The sequence below is a fragment of the Panicum hallii genome, chromosome 5 (assembly GCF_002211085.1).
Source record: "Panicum hallii strain FIL2 chromosome 5, PHallii_v3.1, whole genome shotgun sequence".
Lineage (NCBI taxonomy): Eukaryota > Viridiplantae > Streptophyta > Magnoliopsida > Poales > Poaceae > Panicum > Panicum hallii.
Genome location: NC_038046.1, coordinates 50993673 through 51010935, shown reverse-complemented (window position 1 = coordinate 51010935; position 17263 = coordinate 50993673). Strand labels below are relative to the sequence as shown.

Here is a 17263-nt window from a genome sequence, read left to right as displayed (position 1 = left end):
GTCACGAGGTACTTTATGTGACGATTGTTTTGTGACGACACTGTGACGCGGGGGTTTTGGTCATAACTTACTTTTTATGACCAATTGTGTACTTTACATGACAGATTCAGTTTGTCATAAAAGCCAAGATTTCTTGTAGTGCCGCAGTAATCGGCAACCGTGAGACTCGCATCCAACTCATCGACGCCGAGTTCCGCACGCTGTGCAAGGGTGTTCTCTCCGTCACCGAGTACTGTCGGCGCATGAAGACCCTCGCCGACTCTCTCGTCGAGCTTGGCGAACCCGTCCCCGACCGCGCCCTGGCCTCGAAAGTTCTGCGCGGCCTCTCCAAGCGCTTCCACAACCTGCGGCTCTTTCTCCAGCGCCAATGCCCGCTCCCATCCTTTGTCGAGATTCGCTCTGAATTACTACTCGAAGAACTTACCATGGCGTCCTCGTCTTCCTCGCCGCCGACCGGTCTCGTCGTCACCCCCAAGTCTGCAGCCTCCGCACCTGCCTCGGGCGGACCATCGGGTGGAGCAACGGGAGGGGGCAATCGACGACGCCGGCGTGGGACTAGCTCCCGCGGTAGTGGATCTGGTGGCCAGTGGCACCCCACAGCACCCGGGTGGCTAGTCCGATGGCGCCCCTGCTTCCGGAGGCGTGCAACACCTAGGTGGCGTCCCGCGCCCGCCCTCAGGCCGCTGGCCCACGATCTACAATCCCTGGATCGGGACAATCCAGATGTGGCCCGGCCCAATCCAGTGGGGGCACCACGTCGCCACGTCGCCTGGTGGGCCGACGCGCCAACCGCCCTTGCACGGCTTGGTCGCTGGGCCTTCCTTCCCGCCCCCTGGCGCGCCTGGGGTGGTTGGTGCGCCTGGCCTCCTTGGGCCACTTCCATCGCAGCGCACCATCCAGCAGCCCGTCCAGCAACAGGCTTTCAGCGGCTTTGGGCCGTGGGATCAACGGGCACTCGCCGATGCTTTTAGCACTATGACGCTCGCTCCTCCGGCTCCCTCGGGTGACTGGTACATGGACTCTGGTGCGACTGCTCACGTGGCTTACCAGTCTGGTATATTGTCTATATATCTGTAAACTCTTATGATCAATGTATTCACGTCTTCACTCAGTCCTACTGGCTGCTGGCGGTGCTTCCTCTCCATGGTCGCAGCCCGCAGGGAGGGGGCTCGGGGCGGCGGAGTCGTAGGGCGTCGTGTGGTCAAGCTTGGTGCGGCGCCGCATGCGCTGCCGCCTGCTAGCTGGCCGCCGGGGCCAAGGAGAGCTTGAGGTGAGGTGGGGAAGGCAGGAGGCGCACAGGGAGGGTGGGAGGCGGGTGACGCCCAATCGCCCATGCCGCTGCCATTCTTCATGGCCGCAGCCTGCCGGGGGTGGGGGCCCGGGTACGCGGGGTCTTGGCCGTCGAGCAGCTGGAGCCTGGCGTTGCTGTGTGGGGCCACAGTGCGGGGCGCGACGAGGTGCACGGCGGCCGCGACGCTGCACTTTTGCCGCCTGTGCTGTCCGTCGGGGCCCAAGGAGAGCCGGAGGGGAGGGTGGGGAGGCGGGTGCGGGCGCTTGTGTGGCGGCCGGGCGATGGGTTTGAGGGGGGCATCTGCGAGGGGAGACCGGGAGAGGAAGGGGCTGGGAGACGGTGGTGGACTGGACTGAAATCTTATTTGGGCTAAGCTCGTCGCGGCTTGCGAGCAGCTCGTGAGCCAGCTCGAGCGGGCTTGTTAAGAAACCGAGCTAAATAATTGGCTGGCTCAGCTTGGTGATATTTTCTAACAAGCCGAGCCGAGCGAGCTATCGAGCCACGAGTTTTTCATCCAGCCTTGTTCGCCAGCCTGCTCAGCTCATCCTTATTTTGTGAGTGCTATTACTAGGATTACTGGATTAGCTAGCTTAGCGCATACATGTGCAGCTAAGATTACATACATCCCCATTTACATGAGTGGTAGAACTAGAAAAACAGAACTCCTGGATTCCATGCGATATATTAGCGATAACAGAACTGTGGCATCCAATTATCTGAATCGAGTACTAAATTCTTTTAACTGAATAATGTTGACTGGTAACAATGTACCTACTCTAACGCTTCTGAAGCGAGCTCGTTATGTAGGTCGTCAGACCAACGTACTTCTGTTCTGCAACGTGGCGTGATGCTACATTGGGCCCCCATCGTTCATTCCCATGGAGTCATGGAGACAGTCATTTCGGCCTGTCCATAACGGCCAGCTGCAGCAAGCGGAGAGGCCCGCATCATTCGCGGAACAAAGGTTCTCGACCAACACAGGTCTTCTGCCCAAGCTGATGGGTGCAAGTGCAACCATGGAGGTTTCTGTCTTGTCATATCCCAGATGCATTGCCCAAATCTAAGTGCTGCAGTACGTTGAAACGTCACAAGGTAAAGCAGTTTCCTACGAGTGTCCCCATCCCTCAGACCCTCACCAGCTCTCCATAGTGACATGGCGTGAAAATAATTCGAACTTCACAGAGAGCAAGATGTGGAACCGCAACAAGAAGATAGACACCTTGGGCAGGATTTTAAAAGGTGTTCCACCACACACACCTGAATCAGAGCTTGATGCAGCTAGATCTCATCTCTCTTGTCTCTTCATCCTTTACTAGTTTGCAAACCGATCGAACCGAGTATGTCATGCTCACCTCAAAGGCTCATATCACTGCGTCCAGGTGCCCCAGTTTGATTTGGTTGATTGCATGGCACAAAGTTACTAAGCAGACACACTTCAACCACTTAAATTTATGTCTTATCAATCTATCACCCCCACCAACAATTAGATACGCAGGTCATCTTCCGAGTAGCATTTGATGGCAGTTTAAAGCACCTCATAGAATAGAATATGTTGGGACCGAGCAACAGATTTCAAGAGCACCTCGTCTCACATTCCATGAGTTCATGGTTGGATAGCTCACGATGCGATCACAATGATAATTGTTTAGAACTAAATTACAGTAGTAATTGTGAGGCAAAAGTGAAATCTTTATTCATTGATTACTGGTATTTATACATGTATGAAGGGGTGGAGAAGGGAGGAGATGTCTGTTCATTAATGATCGTGGCCGTTGGTAAAGTAACTGCCACGATCAACGCCTGTGATTTCTCCTATCCTTTTCTTGATGATCAACTGATCATATATTGTAACACTCCCCTTGAGCAGTTGTCCATCATGTATAATCTCTTAGAAACCCTATGAAATAAAGGCTTGCAATAATATATACTGCGTAAAACTCCAGAAAAATCCAGTGGGAAAAATTTGGAGAAAATGAACAGTATATATTCTTGGTATCTCTATTGAAAACCCGAAGGGAAAAACAAGAGATAGACTTTTACTTGTGTTGACATTGCCTCATTAAAAACCTAATATGAGAAAACATATATAGCAAAACTCATATAGGAAAAGAGTACAATATGATGTATAAGTATATTTAAATCAAAAAGATGCTCCCCCTGATGCAAGCAGATCTCTAAGTCGGCGCATACCAATGCCCTTAACACATTTGTTAAATGTAGAATAAGGTAACGACTTAGTGAATAAGTCTGCGAGGTTATCACAAGACTTAGCTTGCATGACATTTATCTCACCACTTTGTTGGAGTTAGTGAGGGTAAAATAGTTTAGGAGAGATATGCTTCGTAGCATCACTCTTGATATAACCTTGTTGCATCTGTGCAACACAAGCTGCATTATCTTCGTAGATAATGGTGGGTAACTCAATGGGTTGAATTCCACAAGATGATTGAATATGATTAATCACCCTTCTTAGCCATACGCATTCACGTGAGGCTTCATATAGTGCAATGATCTCTGAGTGATTTGTGGACGTTGCTACCAGAGTCTGTTTAGAGGACTTCCAGGACATAGCAGTTCCACCATGCAGAAAAACATATCCTATTTGTGATCTTGCATTATGAGGATCTGAAAGATAACCTGCATCTGTATATCCGACGAGGCTAGGATCTTGATTTCTTTCGTAAAATAGACCAAGATCTGCCGTGCCTTGGAGATATCGGAGAATATTCTTAATCCCATTCCAATGGCGTTTAGTAGGAGCGGCACTGTGTCTAGCAAGTAGATTTACTGCAAATGCAATATCGGGTCTGGTATTGTTTGCTAGATACATAAGTGCTCCAATTGCACTGAGGTATGGGTATTCAGGACCTAAAACCTCTTCTCCATCTTCACGTGGTCGGAAAGGATCTTTATCCTTCTCAAGAGACCGAACGATCATTGGAGTTTTGGACGGATATGCATTGACCATATTGAATTTACTCAATACTTTCTGGACATATGCAGATTGGTGAACGAGAATTCCCGTTTGAAGGTGCTCAAGTTGCAAACCCAAGCAAAATTTGGTTTTACCCAAATCCTTCATTTCAAATTCTGTTTTTAGAAGATTACATGCTTCATCAATATCACGTTTATGACCAATGATATTTAAATCATCTACATAAACTGATATAATACAAAAGCCTGTAGAAGATTTCCTAATGAATACACATGGGCAATCATCACTGTTAGAATAACCCTTATCCATAAGGAATTCTTTAAGTCGATTGTACCACATTCTCCCAGACTGTTTTAAGCCGTAGAGAGATTTGTTAAGTTTAACACAAAACAAGTTACGGTTTTTGCCATTATTCGGTACAGATATTCCATCAGGGACTTTCATGTAGATGTCCGAATCTAGTGACCCATAAAGATATGCGGTCACGACGTCCATCAATTGCAAAAATAGACGCTTTTGTACTGCCAATGATATTAAATATCGGAAAGTTATTCCATTCATAACAGGAGAGTATGTCTCATTGTAATCAATGCCGGGTCTTTGAGTAAACCCTTGCGCAACTAATCTCACTTTATACCTCACAACCTTGTTATTTTCATTTCGTTTCCGAGTGAAAAACCCATTTGAATCCAACAGGATGAACTTTATGAGGTATAGGTATCACTGAGGTGAATACCTATCTTTTCGTTAGTGAGGATAATTCGGAGTTAATTGCTTCCTTCCATTTGTTCCAGTCCGAGCGTTGTTGACACTCTACCATGGATTTAGGATCTGGATCAGATAGAAGGTTATTGGCTATGATCGATGAAAAACATGCGTTGACGACCGTATTCTTACGATCATACAGTTCTCCAGAACTAGTATAATTAATGGAAATTTCTTGTACCCCGTGTAATTCTTCTTGATTCATAGGAAGAATGGGTTCAGGGTGTTCCGATGTGCCAGCAACATCTGAATTGTGCACTATAGTGCTGGTTTGTGGATGTACTGTATCCACTCGGTGTCCATCAACCGGAAGATGACTTTCGTTTACTGATTTAGAGGATCGTGTGTTCCTCCCTTTCCTTTGTCGCTTATTAGAAGCATTATCCCGCTTAGCAACCCTCCCCCTAATTGATTGAGAAGGGGGTTGAATGGTTTTTCGAGGTACCTCCACTCGGCTGGGCGCATTGATAGCAGGATTCAAGGATTTTGTGACACCATTATAGTCAGTAAACGCATCAGTCAGATTGTTAGCAAAGTGTTGCAATTCTATAATTTTCTGAACTTGAAGTTCAGTTTCCTGAGTACGAGGGTCTGAGTATATGATGGAGTTGTCATCCCAATTGATTTCCTGGCATTCGTTAGGATACTTAAATTCTCCCCCTAATGCCGGGAAATGATCTTCATTAAAGATGCAATCAGTGAACCGGGCTGTGAATAAATCACCGGTTAGGGGCTCTAGGTATTTGATTATCGATGGGGATTGGTATCCCACATAGATACCCAATTTCCTATGGGGTCCCATAGCTGTTCGTTGAGGCGGTGAAACAGGGGTATACACCGCACATCCAAATTTCCGAAGATGGGAAATACTTGGGGGGTTTCCTCGCACTAGGTGCAACGGTGAAGTGCTATGATATGCAGTTGGGCGAAGTTGAATGAGATCAGCAGCATGTAAAACTGCGTGACTCCAACAAGAAGTAGGTAAATTGCATTCATGAAGTAAAGGTCTTGCAATGAGTTTAATTCTCTTAATAAGAGATTCAGCTAAACCATTTTGAGTATGTACATAAGGTACTGAATGTTCAACGTGTATTCCTTGGGCCATACAATAATCATTGAATGCTCGAGAAGCAAATTCAGCCGCATTATCCAGGCGGATCTTCTGGATTTGATGTTCAGGATAAGATGCTTTCAATCGAATGACTTGCGTCATGATTTTAGCGAAGGCATGGTTGCGTGTGGATAAGAGACACACGTGTGACCATCATGTAGATGCGTCAATCAAAACCATGAAATATCTGAACGGTCCAGACAATGGTAGTATGGGGCCACAAATGTCGCCTTGAATGCGTTCAAGGAATTTAAGTGGCTCAGCATGAATCTTAAGCGGAGATGGTTTTAAGATTAGCTTTCCCGTTGCACAAGATGTACATATAAAATCAGAAGGTTTAGAAAATTTAGCAGACTTTAAATCATGACCAATGCAATTACCTGTGATTTTCCGTAACATTCCTATTCCAGGATGGCCAAGGCGTGCATGCCAAATCTTGAATGTGTCAACATTCTGAAAAATCACCTTGTACGTAACATGAGGTACAGGTTTTATGTATGTGTAGTACAATCCAGACGGAAGCGAAAGTATTCTTTCCAGAATGTTAGAGCCATATTCAGAAGGTTTGGTAATGAGAAGAAATTCCTCATTATTTTCTGTATGTGTAGAAATATGGAACCCACATTTCCGAATATCTCGGAAACTCAATAAGGTACGAGTTGAATCAGGATATAATAAAGCATCCTCAATTGTAACTTGTGTACCCATAGGGAGCGTAATAGTGGCTCGTCCAGAACCAACTATTGTTGCATCGCGTCCAGCGATTGTCAAAACATTTCCTGTTCTCTTAGTGAGAGTTTGGAAATATTTTGTTTCCCTAAGAATAGAGTTAGTGGTACAACTATCTACTAGGCACAATTCTTCCTCCATCGGATTGACTCCCGCAAATCTAGATAATTAAAGAATTGTAAGAACTCAATTAATTATACAAAGAATTACATACATAATAATACAATAGAGTATGAAGTGTACACACACTTATAGTCGATGTCTCGAGACTTATTACAATACATATGTCCCATACACACATACGGACAATAGAGAGCTGATTTCTTATGGATCCTAGTTGAGGTCTCCAAAGACGTCATCCAAACTATAGTCGACGATGATGTTATCTATGTCCATAGGCTCAGTGTAGGTCAGGAGTGGAAGGTTGGAAGTGCATGGTTCCTTTTGGCTCATGCTTGGACTTCCAATCTTAGCCTTCAAGTTTGATGGAGTAGCGAAGTGAGCTTCGTATTCCTGTCCTTCTGCAGCCTTGCCTTTGAGAGCTTGCTGGTACAGAGCCACTAAGTGGCGAGGAGTGCGACACTTGTTGGTGGGATGGTTGTAGCATCCACACTTCTTACACTTCTCATCCTTGGAAGTAGTAGTGTCTTTCCTCGGAGCCTTTGTGTTTTTCTTACCCTTACGCTTGTTGCGTTTGCGCTTCTTTGAATTATCAGAAAATTTGGAATGGTTTTTGAAGCCATTCCCTTTCTTCTCATCTTTCATAGCATGATGTATTTCAGGCATAGGGGCAGCCCCAACTCGACGTTGCTTATGATTTTTCATCGTAAGCTCATCGTGCTTTTCTGCCTGAAGTAGATCATGTATGAGTTCAGAGTAAGTCTGATAATTGCGAGCACGGTATTGATGTTGCAAGACCCTATCAGATGGGAGCATAGTTTGGAGTGTCTTTTCAATCTTATCCGCATCTGAAGGTTCCGTGCCACAAAAACGCAAACGAGCACAAATTTTATGAATAGCATGGTTGTAATCACCTATGGACTTGTAGTCCTGGAGACGAATATGAGTCCAGTCATGATTTGCCTCAGGTAAGATTACAGCCTTCTGTTGCTCGTACCTGTCTTTAAGGGATAACCATAGTACATTTGGCTCTTCTTCCATCACGTATTCTGCTTTCAGATCAGGATGGAGGTGATGCCTGAGAATGTACAATGTGTTGTACTTGTAGGCATCATGCAGTGGCTCAGTCCTCTCTGCAGGAGGTAGCAATGCACTCAGAATGTTCTTTGAGGCAAGGCTGATCTTGATATCCAGTGCCCAAGTAGGATAGTTATGTCCATCGAGAGCGAGTTCTTCAAACTCTTTTGCCATTGATCCTACACAAGCAACCAGAGATTTTCTGTTTAGGAAATCATCATGGGTGTGTTGTAGTATGTGTAGTAGCACAACATATTGTATGCTTGCTCGTATTGAGTTGTAAGAAATAACCCAATTGAGATGAATAATATGCCATTTTGCATGAAATAACGATAATTTAAGATCTCAATTGCAAATAATGCAAGAGGTCAAAAATCGTCATGGCAAGGTTAATGATGTAGCTTATATAGTATTCAGGAAAATTAAGAACACATGGTAACTTAATTTTATGAATAATGTGGCATCAATTGTGTAAGGACTAAATATATTCTTGCTCGTATTAAATCACTTGGATTTAATTAAGATGAATTAAATTTTTGAATATGCATTGGAAGGAATGCAAATAAAACATATGTCAATATATGGAATATTGAAGAAAATATTCATTGACATATTTTCCAAGTTATAAAACCTTGGAAAATTCCTAACACAAGATGTTACTTGAAAAGTCATAAGCTGAGGATTAAAATTAACATTTAAATTCCTAAACATCATCAACTCTAATTTCTGGAAATTAGAAAAATTAAATAACAATTGAAGCTAAGTCCTTGTAGGCAGCCCAGGCGCGAAAGACAGCCCAGCAGCGCGCGCGGCAGCGCGGCGAGCGTCGGCCCGCAGGCGCGCGCGGCCAGCGCGGCCCAGCTCGGCGAGCGCGGCGAGCAGCGGCCCGCAGGCGCGCGCGGCCAGCGCGGCCCAGCGCGGCCAGTGGCGGCCCGTGCGGTGAAAACCGCTGCATAAGAGCCGAGCAGTTAGGGTTGGGAAACCCTAACCGCTCAGTCCGCCCACCACCAGCCGCCGCTCCTGTGGGGCACGCGCCGCCGCGCGCTGGCCGGGGCACGCGCCGCCGCACCGGCCGGGGCACGCGCCGCCGCTCCGCCAGGGCCCGAGCCGCCGCTCCGCCGGGGCATGCGCCGCCCGGGGGCAGCACCGCCCGGGGGACAGCACCGCCGCGCCGCCCGGGGGCAGCGCGCTGCGCCGCCGCGCCGCGCGGGGTTGCGCCGCCCGGGGGCCGTGCCGCCCGGGTGTCTCAGAAGCGGCGACGAGGGGGTGAACGCGAGCGCTCGCGGTCACCTTCTCCCTCGGGCATGTGTGCCGTCAAAGCCCAAGATCCCGGCGGCCGCGGGCGGGGCGAGAGGTGATGCGCCAAACGGCGGATCACCCGGTTGCCGCTCGGGCTGAGCAAAGGCGGCGGTGAAGATGTGCCCGAGGGCCCGGCTTCGTCAGAGGGGTGCGTCGGGTTTGGCTGCGGGATGGCGTCGCCGGCAGTGGGTCGCCCGATCCGGCTGCAGGTGGCGGCGGTTCTGGAGGAGCGGCCGCCATCCGGGCTGGGCACGGCCCCCACCGATGGAGTGGGCAGTAGCAGAGGGGACGGAGCGGTTGCGGCGACTCTGAAGCCCGCAACCGCTCGGCCACCCGCTCAGGCGACGGTGAAGGCGGGCGAGCCCATCCGTCCCCTCGGGTCAGCGGGGGCCGGTGCGGTGGCGCGTGCGCAGGTGGTGTAGGGCCCAGGTCCGCCACCGCCTGTGGAGAAGACGCCGGAGCACCACTGCTAGGGCCCACGCCGGGGTCACCGCCGGTCTGCCTGATGCGCTCGGGGTCAAGGGTGACCCGAGCATCCTCCCTTCGGAGTCCGTGGGTAAGGCGGCGACGACGGGCAGGGCGAGTGCGTGGCATGCGATGGCCGGGGTTTGCATCACCACGCCGGCGATGATGGCCGTCGTTTATGAAGCGAAGGATGAATGTGAGAAGAACAAGGGAGAGTTCTCTGTACAACATGACTTACATATGAAACTCTCTTCTTTTCCTATGGTGCTGATGACGTGTTTAGAACTAAATTACAGTAGTAATTGTGAGGCAAAAGTGAAATCTTTATTCATTGATCATTGGTATTTATACATGTATGAAGGGGTGGAGAAGGGAGGAGATGTCTGTTCAGTAATGATCGTGGCCGTTGGTAAAGTACTGTTCAGTAATGATCTTGGCCGTTGGTAAAGTACTGTTCAGTAATGATCTTGGCCGTTGGTAAAGTAACTGCCACGATCAACGCCTGTGATTTCTCCTATCCTTTTCTTGATGATCAACTGATCATATATTGTAACAATAATGTCTCCTCGCGAGCCATCGATGGATGCCATCGTGACAATGAGGTAGTGAAGCCATGATCCACCTCAATTCCGGCTGATTCAACACATCGTCACGATTCCACGAAGGCAGGGTTAACACACTCTAGCAAAGCCAACCAAAAGGTCTATAAGCCACCTACACTCTAATAAAACACCAACATACACTAGCATCCAGTCTACACAAGCTAACATAACAACAGCACAACTGTAAGACGGGGATCAACTAGCCAGGGATCCTGGCAACTCCAGGACAAGCAACTAATGAAACGAATAATCAATCTCAATAAAGTTGCCACATAATCAGCTCATCACAATTGCTCGGTCTGGAATAACTAAAGAGCCGAACTCTGATCTGAGAACCACAGGCCAAAGATCAATTGATAGTGTCAATTCCAGGAACAAAATTTTCAATCCAAGACAATGTTCCCAAGAACTCGGTTTACAGGCAGGTAAATGCTGTTTAACACATTGTAAGGTGAAAGAACAAGTCCAGAAAGATCCACTACTGCACTAGAACAGCTCAGAACACCGATGCCAATGGGTACTGGCATCGCTTCCTTACTGGTCACCCGGCGTAGTCTTGATGATATCAGAATCGCCTGAAATCAAACACAATGACATAGAACATAATCACAAACTCTGGGGTGTGTATTTAAACATGTTATCAGATTTATTCTCTGAAATGCCACAAAAGTTACCTGGATCAATAATGCTGAGACAGCAGACACGGAAGTATTTCCCACAGGCTGTACCCAGGTCAACATTGTCTGGAAACCAAAGACAAAACACAACTACACTAAGAACTGTCATTGAAACAGTGAAACAGCAAACAGAACCACAATCCAAGTTCAAAGCCTAGTGAAGACTACACATTGCAGAAAATGTAGACAGTTGTTTTTCAATTAGCTAGGCTTAAGTTAATAAAGATCAGAGTGACGAGGTAGACAAATCAACATTGGACTAGATCATAGAAATAAACCAACAATTCAAAACATCAATAATCAAAACTCAGGTTAGCAAACTTACTTCCATGGAAATGGTGAACAGTGACCTTAGCCAGCATAGCATAGTACTCAATTTCAGACTTCCGAAGGGGAGGGCAGTTGTTAGCAATGATAACGAGCTTCGCTGTAATTAATAGACATGTAGGCATATTACTGGCATGTCATAAAAAATTAAGAAGGGAAACTGGAGTCAGAACACATGTAACTGTGATGAGTCTGATGTCACAGATAGAGATACAGCAAAGTACAAATTTATACGCCCCCACATACTTGAAAAAATAAGAAAGATGTCACATGCGAAAAGCAGATTTAGACAAATCAGACAAGTTCAGACAATCGAGAAGACTGGTTAGGAAAGATAACATAGCAATTGTACCCACACAACCCTGATCTTGTATATTAATAAATACTATAAGGTAAAGAACAATCAGAGAGAATATCCCCACACATGCCCATAACCAGTGATATCATGCGCAGGTACTATATGCATAACATGGGGACAGTCAATATGGCGTTGACTCATACACAATGGCCATAGCAATTCATCCATTGGTAATCAGTATTCAACGCTAAAATATAAAAGTAGTCAGATCCTTGAAAATTAAAGTGAAGATTGGTTACTTCTCCACACAAGAGTACTGTACAGAAGCTGGCTATGAGTTTAACAGATTACAAATAGTAAATAAATAAAGCGCCATCAAGAATGAAATTGTAATCTAAGTAACTGAAAAAACAAAAAGCAACAAAAGATTCAGAGGATCAGAGTTCTGGCTTGGTTTTCTCAAATGAGAAATTATAGCGCTCAGTATGTTCATTGCCGATCATCTGGGGAAAGGGTCATCATATCCTCCAAGTAAAACACAATTAAGAGAGCAAGAAGTACAACATTAGAAGCATCAGTTTTGAGAAGGGAAAAACAAAAGGAATCAGTACATGACATTCACTAAATGTCAGACAAAAAAAAACTACACTGATATATGTATGAAGGATCAGAATTCTGGCTTGGTTCTCCGAAGAGAAGTTTTATAGCACAGTATGTTCAGTGTCGATCATCTGGGGAAAGGATCATCATTTCCTCCATTCATAAGATTAAATAGTATTGGAAAATATCATCTAGATAACATGTCCAAAAATACGTTGTCCAGAGAATAATTCGGTGGGAGTCCATGTAGCCATGAGGTTGTTGTGGCTGATGTCATGGATTCAATACCCTATTCTCCTTCTCTCAAAGCCGTATTCCGTATTGACATGTAAATAGACCACTTAAGTTGGAATGAGAAAATGAATGACTACCACTACATATTATTATAAGCTACCACCAGCTAATGACTCACGATAGAAAGTCACTATCAAGAACGAGCGGTAGTGTAGCTAATTTATATTGCATCTGCTCATACACAGTGGCCATGAGATCCACTGGTAATCAGTTTCTACGATGCACAGCAACAAATTACTACATGGACCCATCGGTCGGCATGGATTCGCCTTCACAAACTAAACTTCGACATAGTAACATGTTTCCGCTAATAAACTAATGCTGGTAGCAAGCCGCGTAGGCATCAAGTAGAAATGTGAGCGAGAGTTTTCTTACACTTGGAGTTCCTGAGAGTCCTGAGGACGGTCTTGTAGCCGAGCGTGTACTTGCCACTCTTCATAACAAGCTGCAGCTTGTTGTTGATGTTGTCCGTGGACTTCTTCTGCACAGACATCACCACCACACAAAAACGAAGAATTAGAACAGACAGCAGCAAACGGAAAGCCCGGAAGCGCAGTTCAAACGGAATGCAGCAGGATCTCATTCTTCAGTGCGAGAAACCGCGGCAGATCGACGGAAGGATGGGAGGGACACCGGGAGAGAGATGGGAGCGGGAAGGAATGAGTTGTTACCGTCTTCTTTGTGGCCACCATGGTTGCGCCCCGAGGAGGAGTGACGGCGGCGAAGCCTGCTAGGGTTTGCGCGGCGGCGGCGGCGGCGGCTCCTTCTCGGGAATGACTGCGAGGTAGAGAGGGGTGGGAGCGCTAGGGTTTGGTCATTATATAGACCTGGGGAACCAAGGGTACGGCCCCCGTGGGCTTTCTAGGGTGGGCTTACAAATTCTTTGGGCCCAGCTGCAGAGTTCGGTTTAGGCACCTCTCTTTTGTGTTTATTTTTTCTCCTCCGAGAGAGAGAAAAAAAAATCGGTAATGCTCGGACGCCCCACCTACCGTCCCGCGGGCGTCACCTGTTGTTACTCCGCTCTTTTCTTATTCACTCTTCTCCCCTCCACACTGAGGCCTGTTTAGATCCACCCCTAAATGGCAAAAGGGTAAATGGCAAAACTTTTGCTCATGTCACATCAGATATTTGGACGCTAATTAGAAGTATTAAATATAGTTTAATTAAAAAATTAATTACATAGATGAGGACTAAATGACGAGACGAATCTATTAAGCCTAATTAATCCATAATTAGCAAAATTACGGTAGCATTTGCCCTTTTGCACTTTAGGGTGTTTGGATCCAAAAGTGCAAAAAAAAGTGCAAAAGAGCAAAAGTTTTGCACTTTCTCTTTCTCTTTCCCATTCATCCAAACAGGCCCTAATCTTTCCCAACCTCCTGCTTCCCTGAGCAGCGCCCTCCTCCTCAGTTCCGCGCTCCCCCCTGTCTGCATGCATCCGCTCCGCGTGGCCGCTCTGGTAGTGCTGGTGGCCACCTTGTCGGCTGGATGCCGCCACAGCGCAAGGGCGCATGGACGTCGGGCCTCCCTTCATCCTACGCCGGCGGCTAGAAGGAGCAGGAGGGCAGTGACGACGAGCGGAGCCCGGGGGGGTGGGGGTTGGGTCCCTCGTGCCTTCCCCCACCCCGGTCCCCGCTCCCCCGCCAGGGGCGAGCCACGCCGGCCGTCGGAGAAGCTCTGGGCGGCTCCGGGAGGTTGCACAGGAGAAGCGAAGGTTGTGGTAGGGGAAGCACCGGTGTGACGTTGGAATAGAGATTTTCGATGTTGCAATGGGTACCTCATGGTGTTGCATTAGAGATTTTTGGATGTTCGGAGAATATTGCATGAAACGTGCGTTCGACATTGCAGCGAGAATTTTTTCCCTTAGAATACGATGTTTACATTGAACTATTTTTTTGATATTTTTTAATGTTGCAATCTTATATTTTTTACGTTTTAGATATTTTGTTTTAATGTTGCAACGGAGCATCCGATCCAATGGACGTCCGGACGCTAGCAAGCTTGAAAAAATTGCAAACACAACGCCCCTACACTTGTGCACGAGTTGAAAATAAATTCTGATAGAATTTTTGATCCGAAGGATAGAAAAAAAAGGTAAATTGGTTCCTTAGGCCTAAAAAAGTTGAACTTATTTTCTTAGCCTCTTTTCATTTGAATTTGGTTATCTGGCCTCAAAACAAATTTCATTTTGGTTCTTGGCTTCCATTAGTTTGAGTAGCTAACGATGTTAACAGAGATGTGAAATGACTCTTATACCCCTGGCGCCAAATGAAACGCTACACATGCCTATTATCATTTTATTCTGAAGCATGAAATTATTATTTTCATATATATTTGCACATGACATCACACTGACCATTTGAATTGCATATAAATCCACAATTGCACACATACACAAAGATTTCAAATCAAACGATGAAATATGAGAAAGGCTCACGCTATACATTAAAAAGATGCACATATACAAGAGATGTTCACATTAACCAAGTCAAGCCAACATGCAGTACATAGCTGCAAATATGGGAACGTCCATATCTAAGATTAAAGGCTAAGTCTTCTCTTGCTTCTTGTACTCATTGTAGGGCTAGGTGGTTGTATTTTTTTCTTCTAATACCCATGGAGGGGCTGTCAAGTGGCACTGATGAAGTGTTAACATCCTTAGTACATAGGCCTTTCTTCTTCTTTGTGGCTTTCACCTTCTTCGTAAGCTTCATAAGTTGTTCTATGTGTGAGGGATACTCGATGGAAAGTGTTTCCGGCTAATTTGAGCTACTTCTTGATCTACAAAATGTTTATTTTCAGCAGCAAATGTTGTTAGTGTAATATAGAATAGTTAAATGGAAAAGATTCACTTTTAGTAAAAATACATTTTTGAGAGTCCAGAGCTAGATTTCTTTTGTTTTCCCTTACTCTTACTTGAAATCTCCAAGCTTTGCCTGTGATTATAGATAGCATTCATTTAGTTTCCTAACCAAGTGGTTGTTAATAGTAACGAAATTTGAGCACTAGTGTCAGTTACCTTCTAGATGCTTCAGGAGTACAACCATCATTATTTCTCTATTTGCTAGTGATTGTTTCCAAGTTTTGACTAGAGGGGCAAAGTCAATATTTAAAATTTATCGCAAGTTGGAAATAGCAATTAGAGGAAGCAATAAATTGCAAACCTTAGTGGAAAAGACATGGATGCAGCCGGTGCATCATCCTCCAAAGGAACAATAGAACTGCTGACAGATTTGGCCTTCTTCTTTGGTGGTCCCCTACAAGAACAATACATGTCATCACTATATCTTTTAGAAAATAAAAACCCAAATGATAGTAAAAGTAGACACATTATTACCTGATTGCTTTCATAGCTTCAATGTTTTCTGGTCTGCCCCTCTTGCAGTTATGCCAATGACGCCCAAAGTCCTCACAAATAGGGCACTTGTGTGCCCTTTTCTTTTTGTCTTTTCACCATTGCCTTTATACCTTTCTGTTTTAGGCCTACAATGCATGAAAAATCCATGGGTGTATTTAGACCATTGTGATTTATCAGGCATAGCAGGATTAAGCTGACTATATGCAACTCTAAATTTATCAACTTAGTAATACAAGTTAACATATTTCTCAATTGGTGCATCACTTAGTGGAGCGTACTACCATTGGAGGATCTTCTGTGTCATACTCTACATTTGGAGCATTATTTCCATCAGTACATGGCTCCTCATCTTCCTCATGTACTTCATCATCATCTTCCTCCGCTTCCTCATACTCACTACCATCATCTTCCTCCGCTTCCTCATACTCACTACCATCCTCACTATCATCAACATTAGCCGGCTCATTTTTCTTTTCAATTGGATAATTCGCAATCTGTAGTGCATTTTGTGGTTGAGTCTCTAAGTACATTATCTCTTCATCTACACCTACATGTTCATTCTGTGGTCTAGGATTTCTAAGGTAACCATCCTCATCAAGTTCTATGTTATTTTTGCGTTGGCTGTCATCAATAAAATCTCACTTTGTGACTGGCTCATATGGATCAGAAGGGCCTCGATAGATAATGAACATGATTATAAACCTCCTCTTGTGGTGCTTACTAAACACACACATCAACTCTTGGTCGGATTTTATTGGAAAAATTCTATTTTACTCCCCTCAACATTTTCACTTTATCCATTTAACCCCCTAAACAAAATTTAGGCTCAAGCTACTACCTCAAGCTATTTCAATTGGTCCAATCTACGCCCTAATTATGCTCTATGCTAGAAAAATACATTATGATCTTTTTCATAAATATTTTTCATACAGAATTGTATTTTTATGATACATTTCGTGTTAAATGTTTCCAAATTATGAAAATAACCATAAAAAATTCTTAATATATTTTTTAACATATGACATCATATTTTCTATCCACTCACAAAATTTGAACTTAAAATTCAATTCGTGCGGAGAAACAAAAAAGAGAAATATCATTAGAGGGTAGATTGGACTAATTGGAATTCTTGGGGAGTAAATTGAGCCTAAATTTTGCTCAGGGGATTAAGCGGACAAAGTGAATTGTTGAAGGGAGTAAAATGGATTTTTTCCGATTTTATTTCATGGAAGGTTTTTAGAGCTTCATCGTAGTACTAGATACGAGGTACTTCCAAATACCCTGGAGGATATTTCTCCACCACTAAGTCTACCAA

The 17263-nt window shown here is 45.2% G+C and overlaps 2 protein-coding genes and 2 non-coding genes across 4 annotated transcripts; all 4 read right to left on the bottom strand.

The window, feature by feature from the left end:
• Positions 1-7164: 7164 nt before the first annotated feature.
• On the bottom strand, positions 7165-8202 carry LOC112892736. Its single transcript, XM_025959859.1, has one exon. It carries the CDS (start codon positions 8200-8202, stop codon positions 7165-7167), a length of 1038 nt encoding a protein of 345 aa, XP_025815644.1.
• A 2473-nt stretch (positions 8203-10675) lies between these two features.
• LOC112895853 (60S ribosomal protein L30) lies at positions 10676-13418 on the bottom strand. Its single transcript, XM_025963851.1, has 5 exons — positions 13262-13418; positions 12966-13071; positions 11397-11498; positions 11069-11137; positions 10676-10969 (listed from the first exon to the last, which is right to left on the bottom strand). Exons 1-5 carry the CDS (start codon positions 13280-13282, stop codon positions 10929-10931), a joined length of 339 nt encoding a protein of 112 aa, XP_025819636.1. The 5' UTR covers positions 13283-13418; the 3' UTR covers positions 10676-10928.
• LOC112896057 lies at positions 12129-12224 on the bottom strand. Its single transcript, XR_003229347.1, has one exon. It is a non-coding gene; the product is annotated as a small nucleolar RNA Z103 (small nucleolar RNA).
• Positions 12359-12452, bottom strand: LOC112896056. The gene has a single exon (XR_003229346.1). It is a non-coding gene; the product is annotated as a small nucleolar RNA Z103 (small nucleolar RNA).
• Positions 13419-17263: the final 3845 nt, after the last annotated feature.